At 34.0% G+C, this 17,891-nt stretch overlaps 5 protein-coding genes across 5 annotated transcripts; 3 read left to right on the top strand and 2 right to left on the bottom strand.

Moving 5' to 3' along the window:
- The first annotated feature begins 74 nt into the window (after positions 1–74).
- LOC106131169 (small ribosomal subunit protein bS6m) lies at positions 75–742 on the top strand. The gene has a single exon (XM_013330171.2). The coding sequence runs from the start codon at positions 204–206 to the stop codon at positions 654–656; it is 453 nt and encodes a 150-aa protein (XP_013185625.1). The 5' UTR covers positions 75–203; the 3' UTR covers positions 657–742.
- Positions 743–839: 97 nt separating this feature from the next.
- On the top strand, positions 840–1,662 carry LOC106131071 (ferritin heavy chain B-like). Its single transcript, XM_013330061.2, has 2 exons — positions 840–1,313; positions 1,453–1,662. The coding sequence occupies exons 1-2, from the start codon at positions 903–905 to the stop codon at positions 1,660–1,662; spliced, it is 621 nt and encodes a 206-aa protein (XP_013185515.2). The 5' UTR covers positions 840–902.
- Positions 1,663–1,699: 37 nt separating this feature from the next.
- LOC106131143 (Bardet-Biedl syndrome 7 protein-like) lies at positions 1,700–8,502 on the bottom strand. The gene is made up of 15 exons (XM_060944839.1): positions 8,307–8,502; positions 7,210–7,333; positions 6,878–6,992; positions 6,505–6,634; positions 6,225–6,418; positions 5,414–5,594; positions 4,995–5,176; positions 4,721–4,838; positions 4,203–4,343; positions 3,794–4,032; positions 3,375–3,533; positions 2,958–3,067; positions 2,709–2,811; positions 1,977–2,095; positions 1,700–1,879 (listed from the first exon to the last, which is right to left on the bottom strand). The coding sequence occupies exons 1-15, from the start codon at positions 8,406–8,408 to the stop codon at positions 1,737–1,739; spliced, it is 2,160 nt and encodes a 719-aa protein (XP_060800822.1). The 5' UTR covers positions 8,409–8,502; the 3' UTR covers positions 1,700–1,736.
- Positions 8,503–11,000: 2,498 nt separating this feature from the next.
- LOC106131136 (translation initiation factor eIF-2B subunit epsilon) lies at positions 11,001–15,740 on the top strand. Its single transcript, XM_013330132.2, has 10 exons — positions 11,001–11,244; positions 11,439–11,563; positions 12,404–12,595; positions 12,940–13,123; positions 13,326–13,570; positions 13,639–13,758; positions 13,840–14,150; positions 14,313–14,489; positions 14,644–14,924; positions 15,465–15,740. The coding sequence occupies exons 1-10, from the start codon at positions 11,152–11,154 to the stop codon at positions 15,669–15,671; spliced, it is 1,935 nt and encodes a 644-aa protein (XP_013185586.2). The 5' UTR covers positions 11,001–11,151; the 3' UTR covers positions 15,672–15,740.
- LOC106131176 (anaphase-promoting complex subunit 10) lies at positions 15,712–17,143 on the bottom strand. Its single transcript, XM_013330178.2, has 3 exons — positions 16,902–17,143; positions 16,575–16,811; positions 15,712–16,484 (listed from the first exon to the last, which is right to left on the bottom strand). The coding sequence occupies exons 1-3, from the start codon at positions 16,996–16,998 to the stop codon at positions 16,273–16,275; spliced, it is 546 nt and encodes a 181-aa protein (XP_013185632.1). The 5' UTR covers positions 16,999–17,143; the 3' UTR covers positions 15,712–16,272.
- Between the last annotated feature and the right edge of the window lie 748 nt (positions 17,144–17,891).

The following is a 17,891-nucleotide window of genomic DNA, read 5'->3' as shown; positions in this document are numbered from 1 at the left end:
CATATCCTTTTAATTATTTTTGTTGTTGTCAATGTCAAATTGTCAGTTTGGTATCAATGTTACTGTGTGCGTGCAACTCTGTCTACGAACTGAACAAGTAGGTTAGGTAGTGTGTACTAGTATGTATGTCGACTGACCCCAGAATCTACGAGTGAATTAGTTAACTAAATTATATTATTGTTGTTATTTTGAATAGTGTCACGATGCCGGCTTACGAGTTATCTTTAATGTTACGAGCCATGCCAAAACCTGAATTAAAAACGACATTGACACGTATTTCTCATGCAATTTTCAATCGCGGTGGTATTATAAAAAATATTGAAAATTTAGGTTTTCGAAAAATGCCATATAAAACAAGTGCCCATGGCTTAGTACATCGGGAAGCTAACTACATTATATTTAAAATTGACACAGGCACTCAAACAGTAGCAGACCTTAAAGAAGAATATAGTAGAGATGTGGATATTATCAGACAGCGAGTATTTCGAGTTCAAGAAGATAGTGACCATGCATGCACTTTAGAAACGGAGATGTTGCCCCCTGCATACCGCGAGGAAGTACAGAAAATGATTGAAGTGGGTAAAACACAAGTGAATCGCTTCACATATAAATTTAAATATAATTCTGGATTAGATTACTATCCTTTCCAAAAATAATGCATCCCATATTTGTAACATAGATTATAGTTGTAGATATTTTAGCATACTTATCAATATAAATTAAAGTTAGATATTGCAAAGATACAATATTGTTTTCATTTCCATTTAATGAATTGCCATAAGCATAACCACTGTGATTACCACAAGTAAACACTCAAAATGTAGCCATGTCAGATTCAACATTGACATTTTATATTTATTGATTTATCAAATTTCAGTAACTTTTCATCATAATTTATTATAATGATAAAAAATAACTGTTTAAAATCTAATTGGAATTATTATATGTGGTACATACTCAATAGGCTTAACCACACTTCTGCTAAGTCAAATTCTCCATTTCATTACAAATATACTCCAGGAAATGAAGTGGCTATAAACAAACAAATACAAATTGAACAACAAGCAGCACAGGAATATTTAAATATTGCTGTAAAGTTTTTACAACCTTGTCAGTTATGGCCAGGTGCAGCAGGGTTTTTCATGAGAATGTATGAAGAAGAGTTAAGGCACATGCAACTGTTTATACTTTATCAGCTAAGAAGAGGAGGTACACCTATAATAAGTTCTCTTAAAGAACCACTTGCAATTTCAAAACTATCTTTGCTTGATGCTTTCCAAAAGGCTCTTGAGATGGAAAAATGTGTTACAAAGGTAAGTTTTTAGGAGGATTTTATTCATTGATAATTAAGTAGAATTAAATAATTAACCATGGCAACTAAGAGATATTTCTTGTAAAACAAATATGTCTACCTAGTCTTATTAATCTTTCCCCAATTTCTTCTTTCCTCAGTCATTGGAGGATCTTGTTGTTATCGCAGAAAAAGATTTCCAATGTGTAGATTTTGTAACTTCAAGATTTCTGTCAGAACAAATAAGTTCCATTGATGAACTTGCACAACACATTGTTAACCTGTGTAAGTTGTCAGATAATGAACATAGCTTATACCACTATGATTTGCAATTATCTAAGAGATATCCTTATACATACTTAAAACTATGAAAATAAAAATTCTGTAATAAAATTACCTTCATTTATTAACTACATTTGAATACTGAAATAAGATTGTAAAAAAATTACTGTCTATTGTTAAGAATATCTATAATTTTATCAAGATTATTTTCATGCAGAGCTTTCTTCAGTTTTGCCCTTCCATTGTGGAAATCATGCCCTTGTAGAGCAAGTGTATGCCAGTCCATATACCACTGCTCAATAATTTCTGGAATTCAACAAGGGAAGAGGCACAATATATATTCCTTTAAAGAGTATTTAAGTGTATATTTATCACTAATAAGCAATTTATTTTGCAAACATACCAACAAGCTCATCAAAATGTGTTTCCATATTAGCATCATCTTTATTTCTCATAACTTGCAAGTAATCTTCACATAAAGAAGTATTTTCTTCAATAAAATTACTCTCCAAGTCTAAAGAACTGGAAGAAGAATATCATACTGAAATTAACTAGAAGAGCTGTAGCTGGATGCCTGTACAGAGCACAAGGCGTCCATAGTAAGACTGCGCACTATTTTGATATATTTTTTTTACTACTGAGTATTTAGTTGGTTTTATATTTCATAAAGTTAAGTGTGTTCATGATTAACTGCGTCCTTAACTATGCAATGAGATTCACCGGACACCTGTGTATTGTATACTGGAGGTATGGTCAATTGCGTTCCATATTGAAAGGGGGCACCTCAGTATCTGATCCTTTTTCCAAGAATCAATAGTTACCTAATTATCATACATATATAACAAAATAAGAAGTGTGGGAATCCACACGGGAAGGGCCAATTCAAACGTCGAGCCGACAGCGCAGTGCGGAGGTGCCGGCAGCAAGCCGCCTCGCTAGATGCGTGTATCAAGCCCGCGCAAATATTCTGAGACATTGTGCACTATGTTTTTATCTTCTAAACTAGTTACTATTTTGTTAGTTTATATTTTATAAAGTTAAGTGTGTTCATGGTTTACTATTCCCTTAAATATGATTTACGGGTAAGACAGAACCAGTCTAGAAAATTCAGTTAGATTGCTTAAAACATGTATACCTGAGGGCTTTATTCAAAGCAACATCTTTGTGGACTTTGTATTCAGACTCAAACAGATTTTTAATCATTAAAAAAGACTTCATACAGGTGTCTTCTGGAACATCTGAAACATTTTAGTTAGCATGAGTAAACATTTTATACTAACATGCAGATTTTTAAAGCTGCTTAAATGATCTCATGTTTGCGAAATCTTTGGATCAGTATATGCCCTGGAGCTGTATTATCAATATTGAACTTATTAGAACTAACCAAATGAAATTTCCACACGAATGGATTTCTGTACAGAGCAATTTGATATGATATCCTTCATTATGGCAATTGTTGAAATATTATCAGATTTAAATACTGCTGTACCGCGTCTGGAAAAAAATAATTATATAATTATCGACGTCTTATGTTCGTGCTTTATTTATAGCTTTCTAAAATGAACGGTATATCGGTGTCGAATATTTGTTCCGATTATTTTTGATCTAGCGTTTTTATTTAGGTGTAAATAACATTTATTTTTATACAACAAAGTGGACGCCGACTAACTTTATAATTTTAGTCTTTATTTTATCATTTGCGATTTTGGGATTGAAAGGCAAAACCAAAGAGTGAGTCAGAACCACAAAAATCAGAATAATATAGCTGGAACCAATCTTATGGAAAGCCTTATATATTTACTGGTATCTAGCAATAAGCATAGTGTTGAGTAGAGTATGTGACCGGGCGAAAGCAACATTAGTCGAAGGTCTCGGAAGATCGCTTGGCAAAGCATCGGTCAGCCATGATGTCATCTCTGCAACCGAGAAACTACCGGATACCCGCAACTGACACCATGATCTGTAATTATTTGAACTCATACTTATACCTATGTATGAGAAATCCGTTACATACTTTTAGTAATTTATAGTAGGTATACATGTAAACAATATGAGATAAAAAAGTACTTGTAATATCTATCTAATGTGATCACTATTTGATCAGTAGTTCAAAAATATTTAACACTGTAGACGCAAACTTGTGTACCATGCCATAAACAACATGTCAAGTTTCTAAGTAGGTACCTAAGTAGTTCAACTCAATCAGGATGAAAAACATACCTTTCTTCATTTTCTGTTTCCAAATTTTCATGCTGGGAGTAATACGGCAGCACTGGCAACTTTAGTGTTATGAGACGTGCGACTCTTGGTGCTCCTGTAGGTAAAACGTATATCAAAACGCGTACTGTCTGTGCTCTGCTGCTTAAATTTCCTTTATGTAATATGTAACACATGCGGACCCACAACCGCCGTGTACCAGCTTGGCATCTGACTGTGGCAAGAAGGTCCTTTTCTGTTTCCTGCGCGATTGGAGAAAATATAAGTAGGTAATAGGTAACTCAGCAGGTTGATTTTTGGATTTAATATTTAAACAGGGAAAGTCATAAATGAAGGCGAATTATATAAACAACGAAGGTCATCAAAATAATGAGATTCAAATTTTATTTCTGGTTCTGAGTTCTAATCTTACCTGCGAAGAACATATGCTAAGTACTGCTGTGTTATCAGTCAGCAAATTCAACTTTCTTTTGCAGAAAATAAACAGCATATCCAAGGGAACTGCAGATGTCAATTGCACTTCTTGCCAACCATCGTGAGTAGCTCCTGAAAGCTAGCAATCAATCCAGGTTTAGGGTTCAATTCGTTAGTACATCAAGGCACAAATTCAAATAACACGTATGACCAATATTGCTTCATGGTAGTAACATTACGATTTTTAAAGTAGATTATTGAGAACAGAACAAAAACAACGTTGTGGTCGGTAGCAGACCAACATGTGGTGATAAAAATAGGTTCTACTTACAACTCATAAAGAAAAGCAACTTTGTATCAAATCAAATATTTTCTCTCAAATCTAAGCAGTAAGTACATCACATAGTTAAGATTATGAGAGACTGGTGTCTGAACTAACCAGAACTATCATTTTACAAGTACTATTTCGGAATGATTTCATTTGATTATCTGTCCTGCTTATGTTTATCTTATTACCTCGTATTGTATATCCAAGAGAGGTGGAATAGACATCCCGGAATGCAGAGAACGCGTGTTCCTCTGATATTTTTCACGTTCGTTCGCTACTTGTTTCTCTAAACGGGCGACTTCTGTTCTGTAAATGTAAAAATTTGTTGGTCACTGATCATCATTGTTTATTCACTAAAGTTTAAAAACTGCGCAGTAAAAGAGAAAATATAGAGTGGAATTCTTCGACGAGATATTACAGGGTGGGATTTATTATAAATTATGGAGTGTGAAATTTACTCACTCGAGTTTGGAACGCCGCGCAGTAAGAGCATCCGCAGAAATATTAGCTAAATTAGATAATCCGGACATGAGTCTTTGTGAACGGAGAGCAAATATTCTACCGGAGAAAGTAGCCGCCAGTAGTTCGCTCTCTTCTGTGCCCACGCATCCACCACAGACTGACGTCACTGGTTCTCCACAAAACTATAAAGAAATTAACTGAAGGTAACATTTAAATTGGTATAACTGTAGTTTTTTCAGGTGCCACCTTTTGTAATAAACTATTAAACGCTAAAACAGCAGTTTTAAGAGTAACATTACCTAGTATGGGAGGGAAAGACACCTGATTTTCCTCTATATCTACATATACCTAAGCACTCTATTGGGTTTCTTCTTATTTTATGGCATATTAGGCATGTTTAAAACGTGTTGATTACTTACATAAGTAAATTTAAGTCGTGGTTTCTCCGTCAGATTTTCCATATCGACGAGGTAGAGTTGTATAGAGCCATCGTGACGACCTACAGCGAGATGGGTTCCTGCGTTATTGTAGAACCATCCCATACACATCACAGTACCAAGTCCTCGACCTTCCATAAGGCAATTGCTTGTAAGTTTTGTTCTGTGAACGATTGAATGTTACAGTATTACCTACCAATTTTATAGGTAAGTTACAATGATGGGCCTCCGCAGAAATTTTGTATCGCTCCAAAATATTTGAGCGGTTGAGCCTATCAGATTTGAAATCTCGACCTGAACTTCCGTTATTGTACTACTATTCGACGGCCTCTGTGGCGCAGCGGTAGTAGGTACGCTTGTCTGTGATAACGGAGGTCCCGGGTTCGAATCCCGGCCAGGGCATGACGAGAAAAGAAATTTTTCTGATTGGCCTGGGTCTTGGATGTTTATCTATATACGTACTTAGGTACCTATTATAAAATTTTGTATCGTTGAGTTAGTATCTAGTAACACAAGTCTCGAACTTACTTCGAGGCTAACTCAATCAGTGTAATTTGTCCCGTAGGTATATATTTATATTTATTAGGTATATAATTTTTTTTATTATGAGCTAGATAATAATACCACTTTTCCTAGTACAGTTTAAATGTGGCCCGCTTTTAAACAATACCTAATGTAAGCAGGTACTTTAGCATAGCCGCTTTTTTTATTTTGTAGTAATTTTACTTTTCGATTCGTAAACAATAAAGAAAAGACTTGATATTGTGACATAAAAACATGATGAATAACTTACCCTTCATAAGTAATATATCCAATAGAACCATCAGCGGCTCCATAGAATGCATGGATATACGATATGTGCAGAGGCGGCGGTACAGCAAGACGGGACGGCCCCGCCGATATTGCTAAATGGGCTAGGAGCTGTCCGCTATCCAAAATTTCCACGCCCTTATTAGCGACTAGTACTAGCAGTCTTATGCGCGGACTCTGTAAGAAATACATGATTAAATATGTAATGTCTATGAGGATATCTATTGGTACATATATTATCATTGTTCTGTAATAATACTAACATTAGGTGCCGTAAATGCGGCAACATCTAGTACTCTATCTTCACAGACATAAGAGTGATGCTCTCTTAAGTCTCTATAGCAGGTCACTGTACGTCCACTGCACAAAATTAAATCACCACCAAGAACACACCTAAACAAAAAGATTTCATATAAGTATGTAGGGATTAAATAGAACTGTCTAATTTTGTGATGGATATGGTCAACATGAAACATAAATACAGGGCGGATCCAAAAGAACAACATTCTCGAACCGCACTCTTTGTTTGGTTTTCTCTAAATCTACTTCTACAGTAGGTACTTAATGGAGTTGGTTATTGTTACATAAGTGCAGGTAAATAAAGTGTTGGTCGGTAATTAAAATAAAATTACCTACATAGAAGTGATGGTTTCCGAGAGCAAAGTTTCTATTGTGAAAAATACTTTTCCTTTTTTCGTATAACCCTTAACTTCATTCCCTGATGCGGCGAATATTTTATCTGCTTGAGGTCCTACGAAAAAATTTAGTAGTTTAGTTTACACTTCGAAATACCCACCTAGACGATATAATTATTTTTGATACCTAGTTAATAAATTGGTAAAATATTACTTTTATCAATGTACTTGTTTACTTGTCTGCATAAAGAGAAAATTATCTCGTAAATTTCCCTTTGCGCGTGTTTTCCGAGAAATTATATGAGTGCACCTCAAATAATTATGTTTCGTTACCGGATGTAGATGCCAGTTGGACGGACGTTATGGATTTTCCAGGTAAAGTTTTGAATTGAACAACTGGTTCCTCATCTTTTACGCTCAAACACTGTAATACACCGTTTTTATCTCCAATCACAAACTGCAAAATTAAAAAATCTATTATTTAGAATAATAGGTAAGTAAGTACATATAAAAGGCAGTAATAAAAGAAAATTAACATGCAGTATGTAAATTGTACCAAAATAAGATAATTTTTAGCATTTCTTTCACAGGAGAAAAATCGAACATAGCCCATATTAAATAATAGGTAGTTACACAACTTTTATTTATTTCCTTCACCTCGAGAGCATCTGTTGATGAATAAAAAAACCGGCCAAGAGCAAGTCACACTCGCACACGAAGGGTTCCTACCATCACGTTTGTCACTTACTGTGGTTACATAAATTTTTATTTTTTATATTCACGTATCAACCTGTTTATTAAAATCTACCAAAAAAGTTGCATAAAAATTGTTTGTTGTATAAGCCAAAGGGCCTGGGATTCCATAGCCTTTACTGTTATATTCAGTTCACTTTTAGAAAATTCCTTAAGCAGAGGTTGACCAGACTATTAGCTGTGTCCAGACCACAGAGTCCATACATTGGCTTCATGCCTATCCATCTCCTGCTTTAACAAATTTTCTCAATCCCCTAACTCTCGTGTAGCTGTCGGTTTCCGAGTCGGGGCTAAAGTCTGCGTAGACCACAGCTGTGCCTCTTGTGGTTTCTGTAGATCGCCTAGGCCACCGTGGTTTTGCCTGCTCCTCGGGTGTCGGCCGCCAATCCCACCATACTGCCCTCAATGACATCCTGAGACGGGCGCTCGTCAGCGCCGACGTCCCCGTGGTCCTTGAGCCCCAAATCGTGCGAGACGACGGCATTCGCCACGACGGGATGTCAATGATACCTAGGCGATTGTGTCGCGCGCTGGTCTGGGATGCGCAGATACGCTGGCGGCGTCCTACCTCCCTGTGACTAGAAAACATGCTGGTGCGCCATACAAGCTATGTTCTATCTAATATAATTCTAGCTTTCTATTCTATTTAATTTTTCCTGAGTCGGGTGATTTCTTACCTTTTGCTGCATTTTAGGTCCAGGCGCAGGTAATATTCGTAATGTTTCTGGGTATGTAACACCACTAATGGTATAGTCGATCCTTGATAAATCATAATCCATGTTTTATACAATTTGATTAATGATATTAGGTATTATAATTTCCCTTTCATTTATTTTTCAAAAACCATCAAAACGCCAGTTAACGTGTCCTTTGTAGAATTTACAACGCCAAAATGAAACAATGTTTTAAAATCGATAAAACCTTGGTTACCGACTGAACTTTTGCGGAGACTTCGCTTCCATGCTTGGTTGGTTTTAAAATGAATAGATAGTAACTAGTTACCTAGCCTAGTAGTTACCTACTTATATTTATCAGAAGTTTCTGAAGGATAGGTATTCTAAATTCAATCAAAATATTAAACAATCGTCATCTATGAATAATTAGGAAAATGAGGAAATCTTAGGAGGAAACTGACTGGTCAGACGTGCACTAAGAGAGATATTTCGGATATACCCGCGGGAATGAAAATAACGGTTAGTAGTTAGTTTTAAAAATTACTTATAAAGTAAACATGAAGATATCCCAAATGCTCTTACTTATTCATGTCCAGTTCCAGCTACCTTTTAATGACTGGATTTAGGTAAGTCCCTTCAGACCTTAGAGAAACGCGGGCTTCTGGCTCGGAACGAATCCTGCATTTCTCTAAGCTTCAGTCTAACTGGCTTTCCGGTGCCATAGGTGAGAAGAAAATAAAAGAAAGAAATTATTTTTTAGGAGCATAAAATGTAAAATACAATAAACTTAAAAATCTGATGATATCCGTAACTCAGCCATTTTGCTAAATGGCGGGTATGGCGCCGCCATACCATATAAAAATGAAAATGTAAAATTTTATGAAATTTTATTTTTAGAATATCAAATTGTAAGTTCCTTAATGAAAGACTGAAAGTTGTTCAGATTTCAAAAGCTGGAGCCACCCCAATTAGGTATAAACACCAGGAATCGCCACTGCTTCGAGGCTAACTCAATTTGTGTAATTTGCCCTGTAAATAATCTTTACACTTGCGAGGTAGGCAGAGAGAATACTATATAGGATAGCCTTAGACGAATGCAAATAAAAAACAAAACAAGGCAAGTACATACTTACCGCCATTGAGCCTCTTTTTCCTAAATTATACTTTGCTAAACATTTAGCTGCAAGGGCTGGTACCCTTTGCCTTTTCAATAAATGGAGGAAACAAAAAAATAACATTGACGGTTCTTGACAGATGTCTAACCCATCAATATCAAGTGATGGGACTCGAATCGAAATTCTGTACTCGAATCAGTTCGAATCACCAGGAAAAAATTCGAATGGTGATTCGAATCAGTCTTCGATTCGAACTAACTGATGATTCGATTCAATACGAATCGATTTGACGATTTGAATTAGGCTTTGATCCGAATTAACTGATGATTTGAATCAATAAGGATCGATTTGATGATTCGAAGCAATGAAAATATACAAAAAAAAATTTTAGCTTATATAAAAGTCCCAAACATTACTTTGTTTTGCCGGTGCCATATTTTTTTACCTATACAACACGGTGTTCAAGTTAATTGTACCCACTAACACTTTATGTATAACACAAATCCAGTTAAACCCTAAACTCGATATATATATATATACATATAGATATATATACGTTGACATTGACGGCCTCTGTGGTGCAGCGGTAGTACGAGTACGCTGTCTGTGATAACGGAGGTCCCGGGTTCGAATCCCGGCCAGGGCATGATGAGAAAAAAACTTTTTCTGATTGGACTGTGTCTTGGATGTTTATCTATATAAGTATTTATAATAAAATATAGTATCGTTGAGTTAGTATCTCGTAACACAAGTCTCGAACTTACTTCGAGGTTAACTCAATCTGTGTAATTTGTCCCGTATATATTTATTTATTTATTATTTATACAGGGTGACTTTTAATTCAACTGCATAAATTTAACTGTTAAGTGTACTCATCTAAAGGATATTTAAAAACGTTAAAAGAAAAATATCGGTTCATATTTCAGAAAGTACGAAAAAAATAAAAGTATCAAAATCCACGATCCTAATACGTCATATCACCCCGGCCGGCGGAAAAGCGACGCGTAAGATTCAGAGGTCAACGACACAATTCATTCAGCTGAGCGATCTCGACAACTCTGTACTTTACGATACTAGAAAAATAATTTCTTTTTCAGACATTTATTTACATGTTTAGTTTTAATTTCTTTTTGTAGTATTTGTGACATAGTTTTTGAGGGTTTTTAAATGTGAAAATGACGTTTAATTTTAATAAAAATAGGCTCAAACGGCTCAGAAGCGTGGTTATAGTCTATGTTTAAAAGGATGCAGTTGTTTTAAATGTCACCCTGTATAAACTAAACACGATATAAACTTCAAAAATATTTAAAATCGCAATACTAACTTGAAAATTCCTAGTGGTCTCACCTGTAAGGAAGGTAAGTTCGCCGAGCAATGAAGATTCGAATAAGAATAATTGATTTGAATCAGAGAGTTGAATCGGATCAATTCGAATTATCGTATGATTCGAATGAACTTTTTGATTCGAATCAATTGGACAATTTGAATCATCAATGAATCGAATCAATATCTAATACATCCTAATAGGGTAATGATTGTGATCATTCGAATCATTCGAATTAAACGTGATTCGAGTCCCATCACTAAATCAATCAGTCAAATATCAAAATTATAACCTTAAGTCGAACGTGAATTCTTTATAGGTACATATATTTCATTTTGTAGAAAAGGAAAGAAAATAATATAGAATTCAGTTAAAATCAATTATTAAACAAAAATAGTAAAATATAGCGATGGATATAGACAAAGAAAATGTAGTTCAAGCGGTCGTCATTATGGACACGTTTAATAGTAATTTTGATCCCATTTGTAAGGCTAAACCTATGGTAAGTCTTTTCATTCACCTATAATCTCATATTATTTCCTATAATCAGTATTTAAATTAAGAACGTTTATCAACCTTGCTCTAATTTTTGATTTAGACTGATTGACCATATATCGCTGAGTATCATAAATCAAAACTAACTTTATTGTTTGTAATCTGTCAAATATATTTATAATTTATATTGTTTATTTTCAGGCGTTCTTAACATTGGCTGGTGTACCTTTGATAGACTATGTGCTCGAATCATTAGCTTTAGGTGGAGTTGGCGAAACTATTTTATTTTGCTGTCAAGATGGTGTGAAAGTAAAAGAATATCTCAAGTAAGTTGTAATTTATGATATTCTCTGGGATTCTTCTTTTAGGAGATGGGCTAGCGACATGTCACTATTTTAATCTCAATTCTATCATTCAGTCAACAGCTGAACATTTCATTCATTTGATGTCTACCACATAAGGGTATACACTCGCATAGACCTGATTTTATGTATATGTATGTCTATACTTTAATCAACAATGATATTAACCACCAAACAAATTAGATTTAGAACCCCTCTTTAAATAAACAATTTCCCATTACTTCTACTTCTATCAAATCATATTGGGTTACGGTTATCTTTTTGCATTTCTCCTATAAATAACAGTTAAGTGTCACATCACAATGGATATGCTATGTTTTTCTTTTGAGATTTGCAAATAATTTCCTTCTTAGTTTGCCTTTAATAATGGTTTGTAAGATATAGGAGTACTTGTCATGGATAAGTTTAACTCATGGATTGTGGCCATAAGTTGTCATTTTGATGATAACAATTTACATATATACATATGTACATAGATATGGTCACATCTATATCCCTTGCGGGGTAGACAAAGCCAACAAACAGTCTTGAAAACTGTATGGCCACATTCAGGTATTTGGCTTAATGATAGAATTGAGATTCAAGTAGTGACAGGTTGCTAGCCCATCGCCAAAAAGAAGAATACCAAGTTTGTAAGCCTTTCCCTTAGTCGCCTTGTACAACATCCATGGGAAAGAGATGGAGTGGTCCTATTCTTTTTTGTATTGGTGCCGGGAACCACACAGCACAACATATCATAACAATTTTATTAAAATAAAATAATTAGAGAAGTTGCTGCATGCTTTCATCATAAATTATTTTTAGGAAAAGTAGTGACAAGAAGGCTTCATGGAGTATTACAATGGAAGTCAATGTGATAATGTCAGATACATGTCAGACAATGGGGGATGTGATGAGAGAAATAGATGCAGCTGGTCTCATAAGAGGATGTTTTGTTCTAATGGGGGTGAACAGTATCACTAATGTCAATTTTGCATCTTTATTGGAAAAACATAAGTAAGTATTTAAATGTATTTGAATAAAAAAGGAAATTGATTGACAAATGAATACACACAGAAATGCTGGGTCTATTTAGCTTAAATCTCAATTCATTTTAGGTAGGTAGTTAAAACCATATAATTCCTTGTGGTTTGTTTTCATTTCCAATAATAAGAAAGCACAATTAATTTACACTGTGATTAAAGTGGAGATAATATTTTACACAAAATATTATATATAATTTGTGTAATTTATATTTTTTAATTCTTGAAAATTCAATAAATGCAACACAAATGTTTTTCTGTTATATTCTATATATTTAAATCACTAACATTTGAGAATATATATTTTATTGTTTTCAGGGTTTTAAGTAAAAAAGATAAAGGAGCAGCAATGACTTTGTTATACAAGAAAGTATCATGGGAGCATCCATTGATAAGCTGTGATAAACCTACATTTGTAGCTGCTGATGGGAATAACAACAAAGTTTTGGTACATCAGAAGTACAAACCCAAATCAAATGAGAAATCCATCAACATACCATTGGTATGATTTTGGTTTTAGTGCTGTATCTGTTTATTTCAATAATTAAGTGAAATCTCTAATTTATCTAAATGGTTATTAAACCTTTATGTTATGGCTATAATACTTAAGTTGTATATTTTGTCACCAAGATGCCAATGAAATCTTCAATTATAATAATTTAGTATGTTTTGTTATAAAATAATAATAGTTTTTATTTTGTTAGGAGGTGACCCTAAAGACGTCAGAGCTGAAGTTGCATCACAATTTGGCTGACCCGAACATAGCTCTGTGTTCTCCATCAGTGCCACCACTATTTTCTGATAATTTTGATTTCCAAACACGTGATGACTTTATACATGGACTTCTCATAAATGAAGAAATTCTAGATAGTTCTCTGTATTATATGTTACTGAAAGAAAACCAATATGCTGCTTCTGTGACAAACTGGAAAACTTATCAAAGTATATGGTAAGTTTTATTTTTACTTTAGATCTATATTGTAATTACTTATGATTAAGTATTGGTTTTTCTTTTAGCCGAGATATACTTCAATACTGGGCACATCCGTTGTCTATTGAAACTGGCACATTTTATCAAAACAACTATTTATTTATGGGTAATAATAATTTTCGACATGTGACTTCTGTGTTGAACAGGTAATTATAACACATGACTCGTAAAAGAAGTATTTAATTAATTGGGATATATTTGTAATGTTTTCATTTTTCTATCTTTAGATCTTGCTTGTTAGTTGAAGATGTCTTAATTGGATCGGATTCTCATATAGGTGACAATACAGTAGTATCAAAATCCATTATTGGAAAGAACTGTAATATTGGAAAAAATGTCACAATATCTGGGAGTCACATAATGAATAATGTGACAATACATGCTAACTGTAATATTACAAACAGTTTGATTGATGATAACTGCATATTAGAAGAAGGTTGCAGCATAGAGGGAGGCACAATCATAGGATCTCATGTCACAATTTCTGCTGGAAGGAAATTAACAGGAATTATTGAGTATTCCGAACATGAAGGAAGTGGTGAGTTTTGACAATCAGGTTTAGTTATTGCATGAAATACAAGAGGCTACTGGGCTGATATTGAGGAATTCTTCACATAGATAGACTGTCTGGAGCGACATGGGCTATTTTTAAAAGCTTTTATTTATTTTTTATTTAATAAGTATCTGTTTTTAATTTTAGAGAAAACTTTAAAGAAATCAACATCAGAAGGGGAATGGGAAAATGAGTCATCTGGTGTAAGTGATGATGAATTCATTGGTTTTGAGAAATCATGGAGTGACAGTGAATCTTATTACTCATCTGACAGTAGTGTGGAATCCACTCTTCCTGATTCACCTTTACCTGAAGATACCAATAGTAAGTTTTATATTTTTTTATAATGTTACTGTTTCTACACCTAATTTTAATTAAGTTTCTTTAATGTTAAAAAGTTAATTATGAAAGTTTGAAAATTAAAAACCTTTTCTTTTTAAAGAAGAAAAGGTATAGTGACTGTGATTTATTTTTTTAGTTTTCCTTCAAGAAGTTATTGACAGTCTAGCAAGAGGATATGAAGAAAAACTGAAATGCGATTATCTCATATTAGAAATCAACTCCTCTAGATATGCATACAATATTCAATTACATGAGGTGAACTTTTTCGTGGTTAGAGCTTTGCTCAGTTTACCTGTCCTCACTGAGAGCAAGAGTGTGCTTAGTATAGTGAAAGATATTCTGAAATTCTTCCGACCAGTTTTGGCAAATTATATTAAAACAAAATCGTCAATAATGGATTGTTTGAAAGCTGTGGAGGTAAGTTTTTGTTCATAATTTAATTACATTAAACCAATGACTACAACACTTCTTAACTATATAATACAATACTATATACTATATCATGTGATAATACTGCAAGTAGGAGACAAAAATGTTTTTGTTTTTACCTATTTTATAAATGTTTAAATTAGACAATGTTTGTATGGGAAAAGAAAAGGGCTGTTTTGAAACTTTTTCCAGTAATTATTTGAATTTTTCTCGCCGAAAAACTACTAAAACTATCCTCGACCTTCAACAAATAAAAAAAAATTGGTTTAATTAGGTCAAGCGTTGTTGTGCTTACCAACACATTTTGCGATAAATTTTTATATAATAGATTAAGCATCTAGAGAAGTACTTAGGGTATTTTTCATCCCGGTAAAAACTATAGTTCCAGTGGAATTTGCGAAAAACCCTGTAATTTTTTGTAGGTGGCGCTAAATTCGCGCGGGCGAAACTGCGAATAAACTCTAGTTATCATTTATTACACAAAATATATTGCATGTGATGAATGAAATATTGTTTAAACACTTTCAGGAGAGCTGCATAAAATGTGAGTGGCTACATGAGAAGGCAGGCCAGGTGATACATTTACTCTATGAAGCTGATGTTGTTGATGAGGATTCTCTTAATGAGTGGTTTGAAGACTTAAAGAAGAATGAAAGTCCAATAGTGGCTCAAACAGCATTTGTGAAGTTCTTTGAATGGCTGCAGCAGGCAAGCGAAGAAAGTGAATCAGATTGATTTATGTATGTAGGTAGAACTGTATGATGTAAATAAAAAGATTTTCTACTTATCGTTCATTTTATTAGATTTAGCATTATTATTTAAATAGGTACATTAGACAAAATACATACATAGGTATAATCACATCTTTATCCCTTACGGGGTAGACAGAGCCAACAGTATCATACAACATTCATCAATTATATATGATGTATGATAAGACTCTTATTAGTGTTTTACAAAATTTATCACAAAATAAGCCAATCCAAAAAAGATTACAATCAAGTGACTTATATACTATACTCACACACACATAATCATGTCAAAATCCCTTGCAGAGTAGACAAAGCCCGCAGTCTTGAAAAGACCATAGGCCATGTTCAGCTTTTTGGCTTAATAATAGAATTGAGATTCAAATAGTGACAGGTTGCTAGCCCATCACCTAAAAAAAGAACCCCAAGTTTATAAGCCTATCATTTAGCCACCTTTTACGACATCCATGGAAATGCTATGAAGTGATCCTATCCTTTTTTTTAATGGTGCCAGGACTACACGATTTGAAAATATGTAAGTAGATTTACATTTAGAACTGTGCATTTAAAAATAAAAATATTAATAATTATCTTATAGTAGTATATTGCTGGAACTGCACTGTAGAGAAATTCCTGAATTTGTTTATATCAAATGAAGTAGGTTCGCATGGAGAATGGACTTTTATTTGCCTCATGTGTGTATCTCTGCCATTTTGATGATTACTCAATACAGCTATTTGTATCATATAGGTCCTTATCGGTCGATCATGCATATCTTTAATTGGAATCATTTCCCAGCCTGAAAATGAAAATTCATAATTATTTCAAGTTTATTTTAGTTTTTGATTTAGGCATTTAAAATTTAAGTCTGCTCTGTTTGCTAACTTACCGCTTGGTTCAATCAATTCTATTACTTCAATCTCTTGTAAATCATTAAAATGTGTACCAGCCCTGATCGAAATTCTGCTAGGCGTGTAGCTTTCATCCAGCTTATAATCAGTGTAAATGTAAATATGCGACACCATTGTTTTTCTTTGGAATTGAATGTTAACTAAGTGTGGGAGTTGGCCATCAGATTGCCAATATGTGTCCATGCAATCATCTCTTAACTGATCAATACCGAATCCTGTAACGAGAAAAATTTATTAAATGAACTTTTATTAAAATTTTACTGAAATTCAAGAGGGTGTTGTAATATTAACAGCTTTTGTCATACCTGGCTTACACGATGAAAGACTCCAAATTGCATTATTTCCTACTTCGCGTACCGTGCCCGACCTTTCGCTTACTAAAGGGTCTTTCTCCGATGCCATATTTTTAAATATATACTCTCGGGATTAATATTGTTTCGCTCCCAATTATTGTTTGAAAATTTGTTTCCAATTCATCTTATTTCTAGACTCTCGCAACACTCAATCAAATCAACAACGACTAAAACAATGTCAGTCACAGTCAATGTCATTATGCAAGCAGTGCAGTATTACCAACCTTTACCAAACATTTTCCACTATGTATTTTTTAACTTAAAAAATTTAATTAATAAGAAAATCAGTCTTTGATAGATTTGAGATTTAAGAGTATGTTGGTAATAAATAAAAAAGCCTTCATCTCATAATTTACAATCCCATTCATGCAAATTTAAAAACGGTTTATAGAATTTTGACAACCGAAAAAATTCGTTCGTGAAGTTTAAAGAAAATAAATATAGAAGTTAATGTAGCGGGAGCGATGATTCGGCTCGATCGCCACCACCAATGGGAAGATCTTCCGCCAGGCTAGGTATTGTGCCTGGGGAATCGCGGCTCCAAAGATTTTGAGTCTAGAATTTGTAGTTATGATCCAATCCGTGAAATCTTTGTTTGCGCGATTTACATTCTTCGTTGCTATTGGCTGATCACTTTCTTATTGACTGTTGGTGTGTGACATTAGTTGATGTGTATACCTAGTTTGCAGTATCACTGGCAGTTGTTACGAATTGATACGTTTGGTCGTTGCAGGTCATACGACCACTAGTCGCTGCACGTTCGAATTCGGTGTGACCGAAGATGTACAAAATCGGCGGCTCGCAGCACGAGCCGTTATTTAAATCAGATAACGTATAGTATATTAAGGCAAAATTACCAAAGCCAAAAGGCAAATGATGTCAAAAAAGAAATATTACTATAAGTATTTCCCTATTGATCGTCCAACTGGTAAATACTTATAA

Source organism: Amyelois transitella, chromosome 6 (assembly GCF_032362555.1).
Source record: "Amyelois transitella isolate CPQ chromosome 6, ilAmyTran1.1, whole genome shotgun sequence".
Classification (NCBI taxonomy): Eukaryota; Metazoa; Arthropoda; class Insecta; order Lepidoptera; family Pyralidae; genus Amyelois; species Amyelois transitella.
The sequence above is the reverse complement of the archived record's forward strand: the minus strand, read 5'-3'. Positions and strand labels throughout refer to the sequence as shown.